Source organism: Ornithorhynchus anatinus, chromosome 10, assembly GCF_004115215.2.
Source record: "Ornithorhynchus anatinus isolate Pmale09 chromosome 10, mOrnAna1.pri.v4, whole genome shotgun sequence".
Classification (NCBI taxonomy): domain Eukaryota; kingdom Metazoa; phylum Chordata; class Mammalia; order Monotremata; family Ornithorhynchidae; genus Ornithorhynchus; species Ornithorhynchus anatinus.
The window spans coordinates 12,602,990-12,619,650 of NC_041737.1; the positions used below are offsets into that span (position 1 = coordinate 12,602,990).

The 16,661-nt window shown below is 40.9% G+C and overlaps 1 protein-coding gene across 3 annotated transcripts in view; it reads left to right on the forward strand.

The window, feature by feature from the left end:
- FARP1 (FERM, ARH/RhoGEF and pleckstrin domain protein 1) overlaps positions 1-16,661 on the forward strand; it is a 240,275-nt gene that overhangs the window by 47,542 nt on the left and 176,072 nt on the right. For all 3 annotated transcript variants that reach the window (XM_029073300.2, XM_029073298.2, XM_029073299.2), the window contains exon 2: positions 5,151-5,341. In XM_029073300.2, coding sequence (XP_028929133.1) covers positions 5,171-5,341 — 171 coding nt within the window. In that variant the 5' untranslated portion in view covers positions 5,151-5,170. The remainder of the gene's footprint in view (positions 1-5,150; positions 5,342-16,661) is intronic.

A 16,661-nucleotide genomic window follows, 5' to 3' on the forward strand; every position in this document is an offset into this window, starting at 1 on the left:
AAATGCAAGTATAACCCATTAAAAGATAATAAGGACATAAACAGATACAAGATTTGCAAGGTGAGGCTATTTCTAAATTCATTTCCCCCCCTGTTTTCTACTTCTGCCTTCTAACTCTTACATTTCCTACCATCGTTTGATATTTGACTTTCAAAAATATTATTTTTAAAAAGTGATTAATGAGTAGTTGGAGGGTTTATCTGTGCGTAATGCTTTGAATTCTTTGGAGAGAAGGAGGAATATGCAACCAATGAATAAGTAAGAATAGAACACACCAGTTTTTCTAGCCTAAAAGCACCGCTAAATCATAAATAGTTATGAAGCTTAGGTCTGGCTCAGTCAAGACTAATGTATGAAGTGCAATCAGTCAGGAGTTTTAAAAATTCAAATCTTAACCGAATTATTAATAAATACTGTATTTGGGTAATCTCAGTTGTGTTTGTTAATGTGTTTAATGTCAAATGCCTTTACAAGAACACTTCTATGAATTTGATTTAAAGTAGATTAAAAAAAAGTTAAATTTGGGGAAGACCTTGCAACATAAAATTGTCTGCACACCTAGCAGATGCTGTTATGAATCCTCCCTCTGTCTCAGTCTTCTGTCCAAGAAATGCTGCTTTGATAAATAAACTTTGCCAAACCATCAGTTGTCTTTTTTGAAAAACAGTTTGGAGCCAGCAAGTTTCCCCTGCTTTCCTCCCCAACTCCAAAAAAGCGAGCCCAACCAAAAGACTTGATTTCAGTTGCGGGAAGCCTAGCTGTTTGCACAAGAGATGATCTCAGCGTCTGGAGGTGAGGTCAACATGGCCGGCCTCAGACATTTGGCCTTCTTGAGTCAAGGAAAGATTAGCTGCCCCGTCCTAGTCCATGATGGTAGTATAGAGAAGTCTGTTCAAATTCTCAATCCTAGGACATTTCTCTGATGGGAGGGGAGACCCTTGATACCCCTCCCCCCCCCCCCACCCAACAAGGAAGCTTGTTATGAGCAGGGAATGCGTCTCTTATATTGTTGTGTTGTACTCTCCCAAGCACTTAGTACAGTGCCCCGCACACAGTAAGTGTTCAGTAAATACAATTGATTTCACTTTTTTAACTCCCCGTTTCCCTCCTGACTGAGCACCCCAAGGCAGTCACCTTACTTGCTACCCTCTGAAACCGGCCTGGCAGGGAACAATCGGTCCCGTGAAAACTTCCAGTTTCTAGTTGGCCGTATGTCAGAAAATGATGCACGGGTTACAAGGTGACTGCTGACAATAGTTCCTGGTAAGGGCCCTGGGAGACTCTGAGAATGGGAGCTGTAATATATCAGCCCTAACCCGGAGATTCGTTTTCCTCTCAGCCTGGCTGATTCAATGCAAGTGAACAGTGGAGCTGTTCACAGCCATTCACAGCAAAAGCAAAATAATGGTGCAGTCTGTGTCTCTGCATAATTAATCATTGTCTGGGGAGAATACCCTACCTTTCCTGTGGCAACAGTGGATACTTGCTCTGCTGGTCTTTTCTTTCCTTGATAATGGAGTCCTTTCTTTCACCTGCTCCGCTCTGACTTGCTGATGCCAGTAGACGTCAAAACCCAGAGAATTGTTTGTACCTGTCAGGGCTGTGTGTTTGCCTTTTCACTCCCTGCATTTTGTCACCAGCTTGTTGATGGTCACTGCGGGATTAGCTTGTTAAAAGCAGGAAGAATAGAAATGCGATTACCCAGCTAAACAAATATATGGCAGGCCAGGAGCTAGTTCCCACCCCAAGTCTGGTAATACAGTACAGGAAGGAATACGGGAGCCAAAAGGGGAAAAGATATTGGAGTGAAATTCAATGCTTTCAGGTCTCCACCAGACTCACCTACAGGGAACATTTAACGGGTGGGTTTAAGGGTGTTTTTTTTTAATGATAAAATATGGGGAGTAATTATTTTAACTTAAAAAATAAGTAAAATGTCGATTTCAATTTTTAAAAGTGTCAGAGCCTAAAATTTCGAGTTTTTGTTTTAGTGTCTTCGGGGGGGAGGAGGAAGTGGAGGACATTTTGGGGTGATGGGTAGTAGTAATGGTATTTGTTGGGTGCAAATTGAGTGTAATGCACTAAGGGAGAAGACAGCAGGAGCACCCAAAGAACTTATGCTCTTGAAGAAAGAGTGGAAGTTTCTGCCCTCGGCAACGTCCCCCTCTCTCTTTCCTGGCATTCCTGGGGCTCTCAGGAACTCACCCTATCAGCATGGCCTCAGAGGTTTAGGAAGGTAGAGGGAAAAGATGAGGGGAAGGGTTGTATTAGTTGGAAGCAGGAAGGAGGAAGAGAAGGAACTGAGGAACAGCGAGTGGCAGCAAAGCAACTGAAGTGGCCAGGTGGGAGCAGAGCTTATAATGAGCAGTGGCTGCTGATATAGTCTGGACTGTTTTAAATTTAACACAAATTTAAAAAAAAAGCATGGGAGGGGAGATAGCTATCCATTTAAGACACTGTCCAGTTAAAATGCCACTGACCCCTTGTCCACATCCTCCCTCTGGCCTGGAACTCCCTCCCACTTTGTAGCCTTATTAAAATCTCATCTCCTCCAAGAAGCCTTCCCAGGTTAAGCCTTCATTTCCCCTACTCCCTCTCCCTTCTTTATCATCCTTGCACTTAAATTTTACCCTTTAAATACTTGATATTCACCCCACCCTCAGGCCAACAGCACTTATGTACATATCCATAATTCATTTTAATGTCTTTCTTCCCTCTAAACTTTAAGGTCCTGGTGGGCAGGGAACTTGTTTAACAATTCTGTTGCATTGTACTCTCCCAAGGGCTTAGTCCAGTGCTCTGCACAGAGTATATGCTTAATAAATACCACACTTAATGGATGCAATGCCATTCAGTGTAATCAGAAAGTTGCTCCTTAAACAACTCAGTTGGTCTTTTGCCTGTAGTTCTATGTCTTCATAGAACTTTTAGGAACTACAAGACCAGCGTACAACAGTAATGGCAGCCTGCAAAAAAGACTGATCCGCACCTAGGATTATCTCCCCGTAGCCCTTGGCCTTTAAGAAATATCAAGAAATCTCCGTCTTCTAATCTTCTAAAAGACTGTTGTGGGGGAGGGAAGTGGAACAACTATTAAGGGTTTCTCACTTGTCAGATCAAAGGAGATCCTTCTCAGGCCACGGTCATTTGGCCTTTTGGAAGCTCACAAGGCAGCAATCTGACTCTCCCACTTCCTGACCTATTAAGTATGGGGCAGTTCTCCATGTCCATTTTAGGAAGTATTTGACTGCAATGGGCATGCCTCACCGATGTGGAATATGTCTACTGAGTTAAGAGCCTTGATACTGGAGGTCACATTACCTGGTGCTTTAGGAAGGGAACCATTGTGCTCTGCCTCTGATGTTTGCTGCTTCCTCACTGGGGTGTGTGACTTTGTCCAGTCTGAAGTGCCATGGTTTGAGAGATGATCCAGGAGAGAGTTTTGAACGTGAGTAAAGAGTTAGAAAATAGAATCTTGCAAGAAAGATAAAATGCTCTGGATTACAGGATTCGGTCTGAGAGAGAAAACGGAGTGGCATTTTAATCTTCCTTTTAAAGTGTAAGGAGGGTAATTACAGGTCTTCTAACCATTGTGAAGAGGGCAAGAGGCAGTAGACTTAGGTTGCAGAGGGGCATTTATGTGGAAGAAAAAATGTGAACAAATTGGTGAGGAAGAACTGATGGAAAGCATAATTGAAATAGGGATTGAGAGATGGTGTGGTGTTGTGGAAAGAACTTGATATTAGATATCAAGAGACTTGAGAGAAGTAACATGGCCTAGTGGAAAGAGCTTGGACATAGGTGTCAGATGACCTGGGTTTTACCAACTCTTCCACTTACCTGCTGTTTGACCTTAGGCAAGTCCCTCAACCTCTCTGTGCCTCAATTTCCTCATCTGTAAAATGGGGATAAGATACTTGTTCTCCCTCCCCTTGAGACTGTGAGACCCATGTGGGAGGGGACGTGTTTGACCTGATTATCTTTTACCTACCCCAGAACTTATCACAGTGCTAGTCACATAGTACACAGTGCTTGTCACATAGTAAGAGCTAACAAATACTGCAATTATCATTATTCTTGTTATTATTATTACCTGTATTTTAATACCACCTAGTCTCTTGACATAGCTAGATGATACTTGGCAAAGATTCCATTTCTCCCCCTCAGTTTCCTCATCTTTGAAGTAGGGGTAAGAATACCTGTTCTTATGTCCCAGGGATACTGAGAAGAGAAAAGAGTAACAGGTGTGCAAGTGGGGAGATTCCATGCGTCCAACTGAATTTTACAGTAATAGTAATTACTATTATTATCACTGTATTTGTTAATTACTATGTATCAAGCACTGTTCTAAGCACTGGGATATTACAAGTTAATCAGGCCAGATACAGTCCCTGTCTCATATGGGGTTCCCAGTCCAAAATATAATGATAAATATGGTGTTTGTTAAGTATGACTATGTGCCAAGCGCTTTACTAAGCAATGGAGTAAATTCAAGAAAATCTGGTTAGACATAGACCCTGTCCCACATGGGCCTCAGAGTCTAAGGGGGAGGCAGAATGGGAGGTGCAAAAGGAGACATAGCGGGGTGAGTGAGATGGCAGGAATTTAAAATGGTTCATAAACACAGAAATCCAGCATTTCTCCAAACTCGAACTTCAGGAGCCAAAAATGATACTTTTAGTCTAAAATAAGGATATTCATAATTGGTGGGAAAATCAATCTGTAGAATTTATTGAGCACTTACTATGTGCAGAGCACCATACTAAGCACTTGAAGAGCACAACACAACAGAAGTAGCAGGCACGTTCCCAGCCCATAACGTGCTTATAATCTAGAGGAAAAGCTGTGGTTGGGAGGGAAAGCCATGTGTGAGTGTATCTACACATGAAATGATGGCATCCTTTGAGCAAAGTTGAGGGGCTCATTTCTGGGGAGAATTTTGGATGGATATTCAGGGAGCCTACTTGGAGTAGGTGAAGTTGGCTTGTTGAAGGAGGGATGAGGGAGAGGAACCCTTTTAATTGTATATCATTGTTACCTGCTTAGCCCTTGGAGGTAATAATTCCTTCAGGGAAATTCAGTTCTGCTATGAGAAATAAGTGAATGTGCTCTTCAGGCTGTTTCCTTTCTCTTCCTTTTTTAAAAATCAGATACTGCAATTTCTTCAAAAATGGGCGAAATAGAGCAGAAGCCAACTACAGGATCACGGCTAGGAGCTCCAGAGAATGCTGGGATCAGTACCTTGGAACATGGCCAGAAACCACCCTCCACCCCACCAGGAAAACTTATTTCCATTAAAATCCAAATGTTGGATGATACACAAGAAGTGTTTGAGGTTCCGGTAAGTTAGCTCTAATGCGAACACACATACCTGTCTCTGCCTATTTGAAAAGGATCTGGGGTTCAGAAACCCATGATTGATAGTTTGGATTCAATTTCTATTCGATTGGTGACTAATATATAATGGGAGAGTCCTGTTCTGACTCCTGCTGGATTAGTGTTGATTCGAAGGTCACAGATTAAAGGACCAGTGTCTCTAAAGCTTTTTGGGCTGCGAGTTATTGCTGTTGTTGTTTGTTGTCTTATGCTGTTGAGTTGTGTCCTACCCATAGCGTTGCTGCGGACACATCTCTCCCAGAATGCCCAACCTCCATGTGCAATCGGTCTGGTAGTGTATACATAGAGTTTTCCTGGTAAAAATATGGAAGTGGTTTACCATTGCCTCCTTCCGCACAGTCAACTTGAGTCTCCGCCCTCGACTTTCCCATGCCGCTGCTGCCCAGCACAGGTGAGTTTTGCCTTGTAGCAGATGGTCTTCCACTTGCTAGCCACTGCCCATGCTGAGAGTAGACCAGCAGAAAACAGAGAAATGAACACCAGCAGGTGATGGAAAGGGAGAGTAAGAATTGAAGGGGCTGTCCAAGGTTTGGGGGAGAGAGAGCACTATGAAACCTCCTTGTTAAGAGACACCTTTTTGGAGTGGAGAGAGGGGTTTTGGTTTGTAGCATGAACGAGTTTTTAAGGGGCAAGAATCAATCCTCTGACTTAAAGGATTTTAATGTGGTAGTGAAGCTCTCCGATGCTTCCTGGGTTCAGAACGCTGAACTGGGGCCTGAAATGTCTACAGAGGAAGAATGATCTCTGTTTTTCCCCTAAAGGGATTTGGGTTCACAAATTTTTGGAGGACTCATCTGTTTGATTTTTTTTTCACCATATGGCTTAGTAATGGTGAAGGGCCTAGGATAGCTTAAGCGCTATTTTTTTGGAAAGTGTATAGTTTGTACCACTATTGTACTATATTGTACTATATTGTACTATAGTGGTACCAACTATTTTGTACCACCATTTTCTGTTATGAAATGGCAAGATATCTAGATTTTTCTCCAATCTCTCAAAGATAGGAAAAAGACACTGTGATGAACATATTAATCCATTGATCTTATAAAATGTGTTGCAGGGGAAAAAATTTGCTCTTCAGCTATTTATTATTAGACTTTTTGACGCTATGTTGCCAGAGTAGTTGTAGAATAGTAAGATATTTGAACAGGTTCATGAGGCATTTAAATTGCAGCTCTTTCTGACTATGAACTTTGAAACCCAGGTCTCTCCCAACACATTGTGTGAGATGATATTTCCTGTTCATGTTTTAGAGCATCTATGAAACAATATATGAGACAAGCACAGTAAACACTGGGTATTTCTGCAGTTTCTTACATTCTCTCGCCAGAGAAGGTAATCCTATATCCCAGAAGATATTTTTAAATTTAAAGACCATTTCCCCATTACTCTATCAAGCTGGGTGCTTTAATAGGTAATATTTCTTCTTTGGGATTACTTCTTAGTCTGCAAATGACCAAAATTAAACCACTGAGTAAGCTTAGATATAAAGGAAAGGTGCTTTGGGCAAAAATGCATGAAGAGGAAAATATTTCTTTTAATTCTATCATTTTCAGTATGTAGAATTTATGGGATTTTTTCTGAATGGCCTAACCCTTCCTACTCTGACCCAGAAACCCAGAATACATTTTTATAATTATGTGAATTTTGGAGGTGTCTCTCTCTCTCTCTTTTTTTTTTTGGATATTGTTTTCTGAGGTAGAAATGGATGTATTTGTACTATGGAGGAAAAATCATGTATTTTGTTATTTTACTTACAAACTTACTTGCAAATAATAACAAAGTATATGCCATCTTAGGGTATGTAGTCTTAAAATTTTCACCAGTATTTCCCAGAACCTTGCCTTATCTTTGCCTATGCAGCAATATGTTAGAATGTGGGCTAGCTGTGAAATGTTAGTGGGGAAGTGGAAACTTGTGGGTATATTGAAGTATGAAACTCAAAGTAAACGTAATAACTACTATATTAGTGCAGCAAGGAAGTTCCTTAGTTATCATCTCCTGACCTAACCCACATGCAAGAGAATCACCCTCAGCCTGTCCCTTCACATCTCTCAAGCAACTTCAGATGGATGACTGCTTAAATAATTTTGACATTTTATTATTGTCATCATTGTTCATTATTGTAAATTTTACCATCCAGTTTTCAAGTAGAATAAACAAATATCAATCAGTGATTTTTATTGAGAGTCTACTGTGTGCAGAGCACTGTACTAGCACGTGGGAAAGTACAGTATAATAGAGTTAATCCCTGCCTTCAGGGACCTTGCAGTCTAATGGGGTTTACAATAAACAGGAACATTCCCATTGAGGGCCACCCCCAGGAGAATTTATAAATTTTTCTCAAAGAAAGGTATGGATCGGGTGCTTAGTACAGTGCTCTTTGCACATAGTAAACACTTAGTAAATACAATTGATCATTGCAGCGATGTGTTGGCAGGAGTCTCATCCGCTTTGTTTTTTTGTCAAAAGCATTTGTCAAACCAGACGATTCGTGTTCTCAGCTTACTGTTGGTGAAAAGATGAAAGCGAAAATCATTCTAATTTCTGCACATACATTTTTAGCTTTCAGCAGAAAATGCTACTCTTGGCCATTAAGAACTGTTCTAGCTTCACAGTAAAACAGCTGGAAAGCATCAAGTCTGACCACTAAATTGTTCTTATCATAGTGCTTACTGAATGAGACTGCTGAAAGACCAAACAGAATGCTTCTCTATCTGTGCAACTGCTCTGTCTTTAAATATTTTAAATCTCTTAAAGTTGTTTATAATGACCCATCAGAGCCAGGTATCACTCACTGGATAATTCAGTTTCATTTCCCTTTTGTTTTCCATTTTGATTTCCAAAATTTGCAGCAGCAATTTCTTACTGTGTTCACGTCCCCTCAGACGGATGGGATATGCCCCCAGAATCAGTTGTTTTTCCTTTGGGAAAATTTTTCCAAGGACCTTAATTTCTTTCTCTGAAGATTTGATTTCTTGGGCTTTTTTTAATGTGTGCATTACAGATGGTTTATTTGGTTTTTAAGGATGCTCTCATAGCTGAACTAGTCATAGAATCCAAATGCTTCGTTTTCCAGAAAAAGTAACTAAATCATCCTCCCCAAGTCCATCTATTCCTGACATTTTTTAAAAAACTCCTTCATAAGGTCTGTGGAGTAGGCAAGGTACCTGAGGTTTTGCCCAATAGGCATTGTGGCTGCCTCTTTTCACATTGACTCCTTCTGATTAGCGTCCTTCTTGGAGCATCTTGGGACTACCGAGTCTGATTGACTTGAGGGTCAGATTTTGCCAAGCCCTCCAAGAATCTGACCTGGGTCAGTTTGAGTTCAGATAGCTTTCAGGGCTCCTGTTTCCTCTGCATTTATGACTGGATTTGGGGCGGGACAGTGCACTGCAATGTAGCTGGGGCGACGCTATGCAGCTGCCTGCCTCTCCCACCTCTTGGAAGAGAGAGCAAGATGGACTTGGATGCTAGGCAGCCCTAGCTGGCTCCTTCGGGATCTAGGTGGGGGCTGAAGGAATAGGGAATGGGCTTTCCCCCGATACCACTTTTTAAGAGAAGCAGCATGGCTCAGTGGAAAGAGCACGGGCTTGGGAGTCAGAGGTCATGAGTTTGAATCCCGGCTCTGCCACTTGTCAGCTGTGTGACTGTGGGCAAGTCACTTAACTTCTCTGTGCCTCAGTTACCTCGTCTGTAAAATGGGGATTAACTGTGAGCCTCATGTGGGACAACCTGATTCCCCTGTATCTACCCCAGCGTTTAGAACAGTGCTCGGCACATAGTAAGCGCTTAACAAATACCAAAATTATTATTATTATTATTATTAGAGGTGTCTGTTTATTATATTGTACTCTCCCAAGTGCTTTAGTATAGTCCTTTGTACACAGTAAGTGCTCAGTAGGTATGATTGAGTGAATGAAGGGCACAAATGAACAGTGCCTAGAGGTTTTATGAGGACCTCAGTGGACACGGTTTTGCCTTTTTTTTGTGGTATTTAAGTGCTTACTAAGTGCCAGTCACTGTTCTAAACACTGGGGTAGATAAAATCTAATCGGGTTGGACACAGTCCCTGTCTCACAGTATTAACACCCTGTCTCACAATAATTAACACAATATTATCTCCCTGTCTCACAATATTGTATGAGGTAACTGAGGAATGGAGAAGTGAAGTGACTTGCCCAAAGTCACAGAGCAGGCAAATGATGGAGCCGGGATTAGAACCCATGGCCTTCTGACTACCAGGCCTGTGCTCTAGCCATTAAGTCATGCTGCTTCTCCTAATTAATATTATTAATGCTTGACACAACCTCCTTTCTCTGTCTCTTAAAAAACAATCCTACTAAAATAGTAGCTTTTGCCATTTGTCATGGACATTTCATCTTCAGTTTAGACATTTTAGATGAAAGTAGAGGGAAAATGTGGAACTTCAAAAGCTTATAGTAGTTTGTTTTTTTGCAGCAGTTTACTGATTCTTTTAAAGAATGGTAATTCAGTAAAGCCTTATAAATAAAGAGTGTAAACAGCAATTGGTGGAATGTCTACATGATGTTAAGATGGGTCAAACATTATGGAAACTGTTGAAGGTATTTTGTTTATTGCCTTTTATTTTTTAAGTAATTATATAGGAGGCTAATTTTGCTCATTACCTCTAGGCTGATCTCCAACAATGTAAGCTTTTTTAGTCTTACTGTTGAAAAACTTTTGAAGCAACATAGTAGAGGTGCAGAAATTCTTCTGAATAAGTCATCCATCCTTCAGTTTTATTGTTGAAGTAGCTGGATTTTGTTCTTGTGAAGTGGGTTAGGAAGGTTCCTTGAGTTGTAACTGAACACTCAGGTTTGTACAAACCTGCGAAGGGTAACCGGTGAATGCCAAGAAGGTGTTTCTGCCCATCTTCAGTGGGTGCTGGGGCAGGATGGCTCGGAGTCCTAAGGTGGTTGTCTTGAGCATGTTCATGAGGTGTTTGGCTGGGGAGTCTAGGAACCCACAGGAAGCTTGTCACAGTCTTGCTTCTTGATGATCCTCATCCCCATTTTGGGATGGATTCTTAGGTGAGCCCCTACTGAGTGGAGTGAAGTGAGGTGGGCACTGCTGGATCAATCATTCATATTTATTGAGCACTTACTCTGCGCAGAGCACTGTGCTAAGGGTGGGAGAATACAATGTAATAGAGTTGGTAGACATGTTCTCTACTTAAAATGAGTTTACAGCTCCAAGGACCCTGAAGAGTGCCTGTTTGCTGACTACATAACTGACAAAAAACTTGTAGGAGTTAACATAGAAGCAACATAGACAACTAATGAGTCAGGTGTCATTTATTTTTATTTTTCCTGGGTGGTGGTAATAATAACTCTCTTATTTGTTAGCACTTAGTATATATCAAATATTGTACTAAGTGAAAATTGGAATGATCCCTGTCCCACCTGTGCCTCACAATGTACACAGGAGGGAGAACTAGTGTTTTATCCCTATTTTATAGATGAGGACACTGAGGCACATAGTAGTTAAGTGTTTTGCCCAGGTTCACACTGCAGGCAAGGGTCAAACGAGGTCTAGAACCCACGTCTCCTGATTCCAAGTCCAGTCTATTTCCACTAGACCATGCTGTTTAGCAGTTAAATTTCCCAGTAATCCATTGGGCAAAAGTACGTAAGTATCACTAAACATCTGGATTCTGTTGAAAAAAGGTTTTCATTAAATTCTTTAATCAGGATGAATATGAAAAGTTATCCTGTTTCTAGCACCACTAATTAAAGGTTTTGATATTTGTTTTTAATAATAATAATAATGTTGGTATTTGTTAAGCGCTTACTATGTGCCGAGCACTGTTCTAAGCACTGGGGTAGACATAGGGGAATCAGGTTGTCCCACGTGGGGCTCACAGTTTTCATCCCCATTTTACAGATGAGGGAACTGAGGCACAGAGAAGTTAAGTGACTTGCCCACAGTCACACAGCCGACAAGTGGCAGAGCTGGGATTCGAACTCATGAGCCCTGACTCCAAAGCCCGTGCTCTTTCCACTGAGCCACGCTGCTTCTCCGCGAGTCTTTTCTTCATGTTAATTAGGCTCAGAGGTACAGAGTGAGGATCCAGAAAATAACATAAACAAGGGAAATGGCAGATTTGGAATATTGAAGGTTTGTAACTAAACAGGTTGTAGCTAAACAATTTGAATTCTGTTAGAGAATGATGGCTAAATTTTCCTTATAACTAGATTCAGATTTGACGTGCCTGAAAGTTACTAGAAAAATAAAGAGCTTTCATTGGAATCATGTAAAATTCCCATGTCTTTTACTACTTCAGTTTTGAAAGACTGGTCTCAGCGGTTTCTGCAGAGAAAGAGAGCATTCAATTTAATCACGCTATTATTGATTCAGAAGCAATTCCCACTGAGAAATCAAAAAGGATACTCAAGTGTACCTTTTATCTCCTTTTTGTTCTTCAGCAACACAATTCAGAGGGTACCAAATCCTATCTTCACAAAAGCTTTCTGGGGAAAAGATTAAAGGGAAATGATTGAGAAATCATGGAAAAACTCATAGTTTGCACATGTTTTCTCTCTTATCCAGGGCAAATTTAGTTGTTCATATAAACAGTTGTCAAAATTTAAATAATTTGGAGGAAAAAGATTACAGTGGTCTTCACATCCCACCCTGAAGCTGACCCTATTGTTCTTGTGAAAATCATCGTGTTCCACACTCTCCCATACTCATTTCTTTTTCTCCCTTTGGCAATTGAGCAAGCAAGACAGGATATGGGGAGGGGTTCTGAACGTCATCAAAACGATGACCACAAGAATACTGAAGTGCGAAAGTGAGCAGGTTCTCAGCATGCTCCATCTAAAGCTGAAAGTCAGAGAGTAAGAGCACCTCAGGATCTGTGTAAGGTAGACTAACCAGTGTAGTCATTACATTTCCATTTTGTGACAGTTCTGTAGCTTTTCTAAAAGTTCCCAGGACCACCCTTGCAAATATAAAACAGCCTTGACTCACCTGGATTGTATGGCCAGTGCACTTTGGCTAAAACAGATACCTTTGCATTATGATATTCTAAGTTTTAATCACATTTACATGTAATTTCATTAGTTTTCCAAATACAAGTGTAATACAGTCTTGAATGGCCATGGTACATAAAATCCAAAGATACGTAATGCTTTGTCATTGTAGTCTAAGATCGTCTAGACTCTAGCTTGTGGTGGTCAGGGAATATGTCTACCAATTCTGTATTGTACTCTCCCAAGCACTCAATTCAGTTCTCTGTGCATAGTAAGCGCTCAATAAATACCATTGATTGATCTGAAAGCCCCACCTGACATTACATTTAATCACTGCAGGGTTATTGAATTTCCTCCCCTCCCCTCTCTTTTCCTCCCTCATCCCACCCCTCTTCTTACATACAGACTTGAAGTCCAGCAAAAAAAAACCCTGATAGAGAAAAGTGTGCAGAGTTGCTGAGGTTATGTACCTTGCTTCAATCAATCAGTGGAATTTATTCAGCACTTACTATGTGCAGAGTACCATACTAAGCACTTGGGAGAGTAATCAGCGTGGCTCAGTGGAAAGAGCATGGGCTTGGAAGTCAGAGGTCATGGGTTCGAATCCCGGCTCCGCCGCTTGTCAGCTGTGTGACTGTGGGCAAGTCACTTCACTTCTCTGTGCCTCAGTTACCTCATCTGTAAAATGGGGATTAAGACTGTGAGCCTCATGTGGGACAACCTGATTACCCTGTATACCCCAGCGCTTAGAACAGTGGTCTGCACTTAGTAAGCGCTTAACAAATACCAACATTATCAATAATAATGATAATGATGGTACTTGTTAAGGCCTTACTATATGCCAAGCACTGTTCTAAGCACTGGGGTAGTTACAAGTTAATCAAGTTGGACACAGTCCCTGACCCACAGGGACTCACACAGTTAATCCTCATTCTATACAGATGAGGTAATTGAGGCCCAGAGGAGTGCAGTGACTTGCTCAAGGTCACACAACTGACAAGTGGAGGAGCAAGGATTAGAGCCCATGACCTTCTGACTCCCAAGCCCATGCTCTATCCACTACACCATACTGCTACAGTGTTACAGAGTTAGCAGACGTGTTCCCTGTCCAAAGTGAACATACAGTCTAGAGGCAGTTTAAGGTGCTTTAGGAAATGGAGAGGGTTGTTGCACAACGTAACGTAGACAAATTTTTCACTCAAGTTAAGAGGACATCATCACAGTAGAACAAGATTCTATTTTTGCTGCAACCCACAAAGAATGATCATCATATTACAGCTCCTTATTTAGTTACTGTTGAGATGCTATGCTTTAAATTATTTTAATAGAGAATAAATAATTTAATTTTGTTAAATGTTTCAGAATATTATGCAAATCGAAATTTTGTATTTTTCCAGAAGGTCTGGATCAGAAACCAATTTATTCCAAGAAAGTCTCTAGGAAAGCATATTCCATGATAACAGCCGTTCACGGTACTTGCACTTTTTCAAGGAGTATATTATGACTGGATTATTAAATTTATAAATTAGGTTATTTAGAATTTATATTTAGATTATTAAATCTGTTACTCCTAGTGCTGAAATTGCTCTTTTCTATTTCTTAATAATTGTTAGTAATTGGGGTACTAAGTGCTTTCTGTGTGACAAGCACTAGTCTAAACACAGGAATAGATGTGAGATTTTCAGGTTGGACACCGTCCCTGTCTTAAATGGAGTTCAAAGTTTAAGTAGGAGAGAGGACAGGCATTGAATCCCCTTTTACAGATGAGGAAACTGAAGCATAGAGAAATTAGTGACTTGCCCAAGGTCACAGAGCAGGCAAATGGTGGAGCTGGAATTAGAACCCAGGTACTCTGACTTAGCAATTTGAACATTTAATTGTTCACAGACAAATTTACAGGAACTAACCACTCTTGCTTTTCTCAGACCACCTCATTAAATGTCATGGATTAACTACACTGCTTTGCTTAGACCTGTAATAGATTTCGATTAGAATGTCTGATATATTTTAAATCTCTTGGTTCTAACTGTTTTATTTAAATCAATGGAAAAGCAATTACTTAAAAAGAAGGACACTACTTTTTGCAGGTTCACATCTAGATTCCAGGTAAATCCAGTTTAAATGATGCTTATGGCTTTCATTTTTTTCTAAGAAACCAAGTTCCATGTTGTGTTTCTTTTTTTGCGGAAGCCATGAGAAAACACTCCACTGACTGGTTAATCACACTCTCTGAAGTGGCCTTTCACAGTCTCTTGTTACTGTTTTCATAAGCGCCAGTTCCTTGGTGACAGAAAGGCTGTTGCTCCATAAAGTTTCAGCTGAGTGGAAGAAGCCATAGTTTTTGCTCCCAAAAGGTTTTTGCGCTGGACTGACTCTTGCATGTCCCAGATCTCCAACAAGACCTGTGAGCTCCCAAGCAGTACTGAAAAGATTCAAAATTGGGTCTTTCTGACATGTTAATTTTTCTAAGCCTGCTTGTCCATCCAGTTTTCTCCCCTGGCCCCAAAAGCCCTCTTCCCTTTTGACTCCCCCAACTCAAAAAGAAAATCTGGCACCCATGACTGTCTTTTATGTGTGTTGCTTTGTGAAGTTTTTGAAGGAGTTGGGAGCCCCAGAAAGGTGCAGGGCAGATGTCCTTGGAAAGTTTATTCACAACACTGGTTCAGTGGGGGCCAAATCGTTGCCAGATTCTCTGCGTTGCCTTGCCAACGTTTGCCCTAGTTAAGAGGGACCATTAAGTGGGTGAGAGGGTGGTGCAATTTCCTTGCATAGTCTGTACCAACTCTCAGCTGAAATGGGTTCACATGAGCTCCAGAGAGTTCTGGCTTTTTTGGTCCTGGTTATTGTTCAGTGGGCTACAAGGAACTGGACAGGGCAGAGGGTGAGGAGGAAGCAGGATTGGTTTTCCATGTTCCCTTATCTCCTACGATCTCTCAGATCATCATTGTTTGCCAACACTGCCTTGGCAAGATACACCTAATCACCCTGGAGGCGAGAGACCGGATTCCATTTGCCTTCCCTCAAGGTGGCTGTTATCTCTGCAGGGATTTTATCAGGCAGTAGGAGATATTGTTTGTCTGCTTCCCTGCATTATCTTGATGTGCTCAAGCCCTCCCTTTGAGCAAATCGAATTATCCAGAAATCCCAGCAGCACCCTGAAACTTATTGGCCTTTTGCCATAAGGACCCTCTTTTCTCCAGGCCCCTCTGAGTGAGATTCAGCATTCTACTTCTTTGGGGAATGTAGCAGAGATGAGACTCTCTGGACCCATTGCACAGTCTATAATGATGTCACCAACTGATCAGGGATCAATCTGTCTCCATCTAGAAATAATCAAATTAAACCAATTAGATTGGGAATTTCTTTTGTTTTTGCAAGTGAAATAAAATGTATTTTATTTCAGTGGACCTCTTTCTTTCTAGTTTTCTGTAAAAGGTGATGCTGAATGAAAGTCACTATAATGCAGCTTTAATGCAGCTATTAATTTTATTCTCAGACATAGGAATTCCTTTACTCTCTGTATTGGTATGCAGGAGGCCCTCAGAGTTCACTGTTTATCATTGGAAAAAAGTTTTCTTTTTGATTAACCTATTTAAAAGTGTCGACTTTAGAATTGGTCTTGGAATAGAGTGGTGTTTGATGTTCATTCCAGATTTCTGAGTTTGTAAATGCTTCGTGTACCACACATTTTGTTTCAGATTAGGGTCAGACAAGGTTTTACAATTTAATAGCCTGCTGAAGTCTCCCAGCCCAGTCTTTTGAGAAGTGAATAGAGTATTCATTTTACTATGTGAGTTTTATCCCAGTGGCATATGTTGGAGTAACAGATCTAACAGTATCATTTAAAAGAAAAGCTCTGGGCCTCTCCTTTCCAAAACCACTCACACTACATCCAGTCCCTTGCCAACCACCGTACTATATGTGTCATATACCTATCATACTCTATTACCTTCTCCTGTTTGTAATTTATCATCTGTCTCCCTGCTGGACTGTCAACTCCCTGAAGGCAGGAATCATGTCTACTAACTATAAAAAGGAGATTCTGTTTTGGGGGACTTCTGTGTCAAGGAAAATTCATCTTGTAGTCCTTGCAGTGTCCTACAACTATTTGTTCCAAAACCACATTATGTTGAATCAGGGAATTAGTGAGATTTAATAGTAATAATAGTTTTAATGGCCTACTATTTGCCAGGCACTGTATTGAGCACTGGAGCACTTACTGTTGATAGAGCACTGTGCAACAGAGTTGGTAGACATGATTCTCAC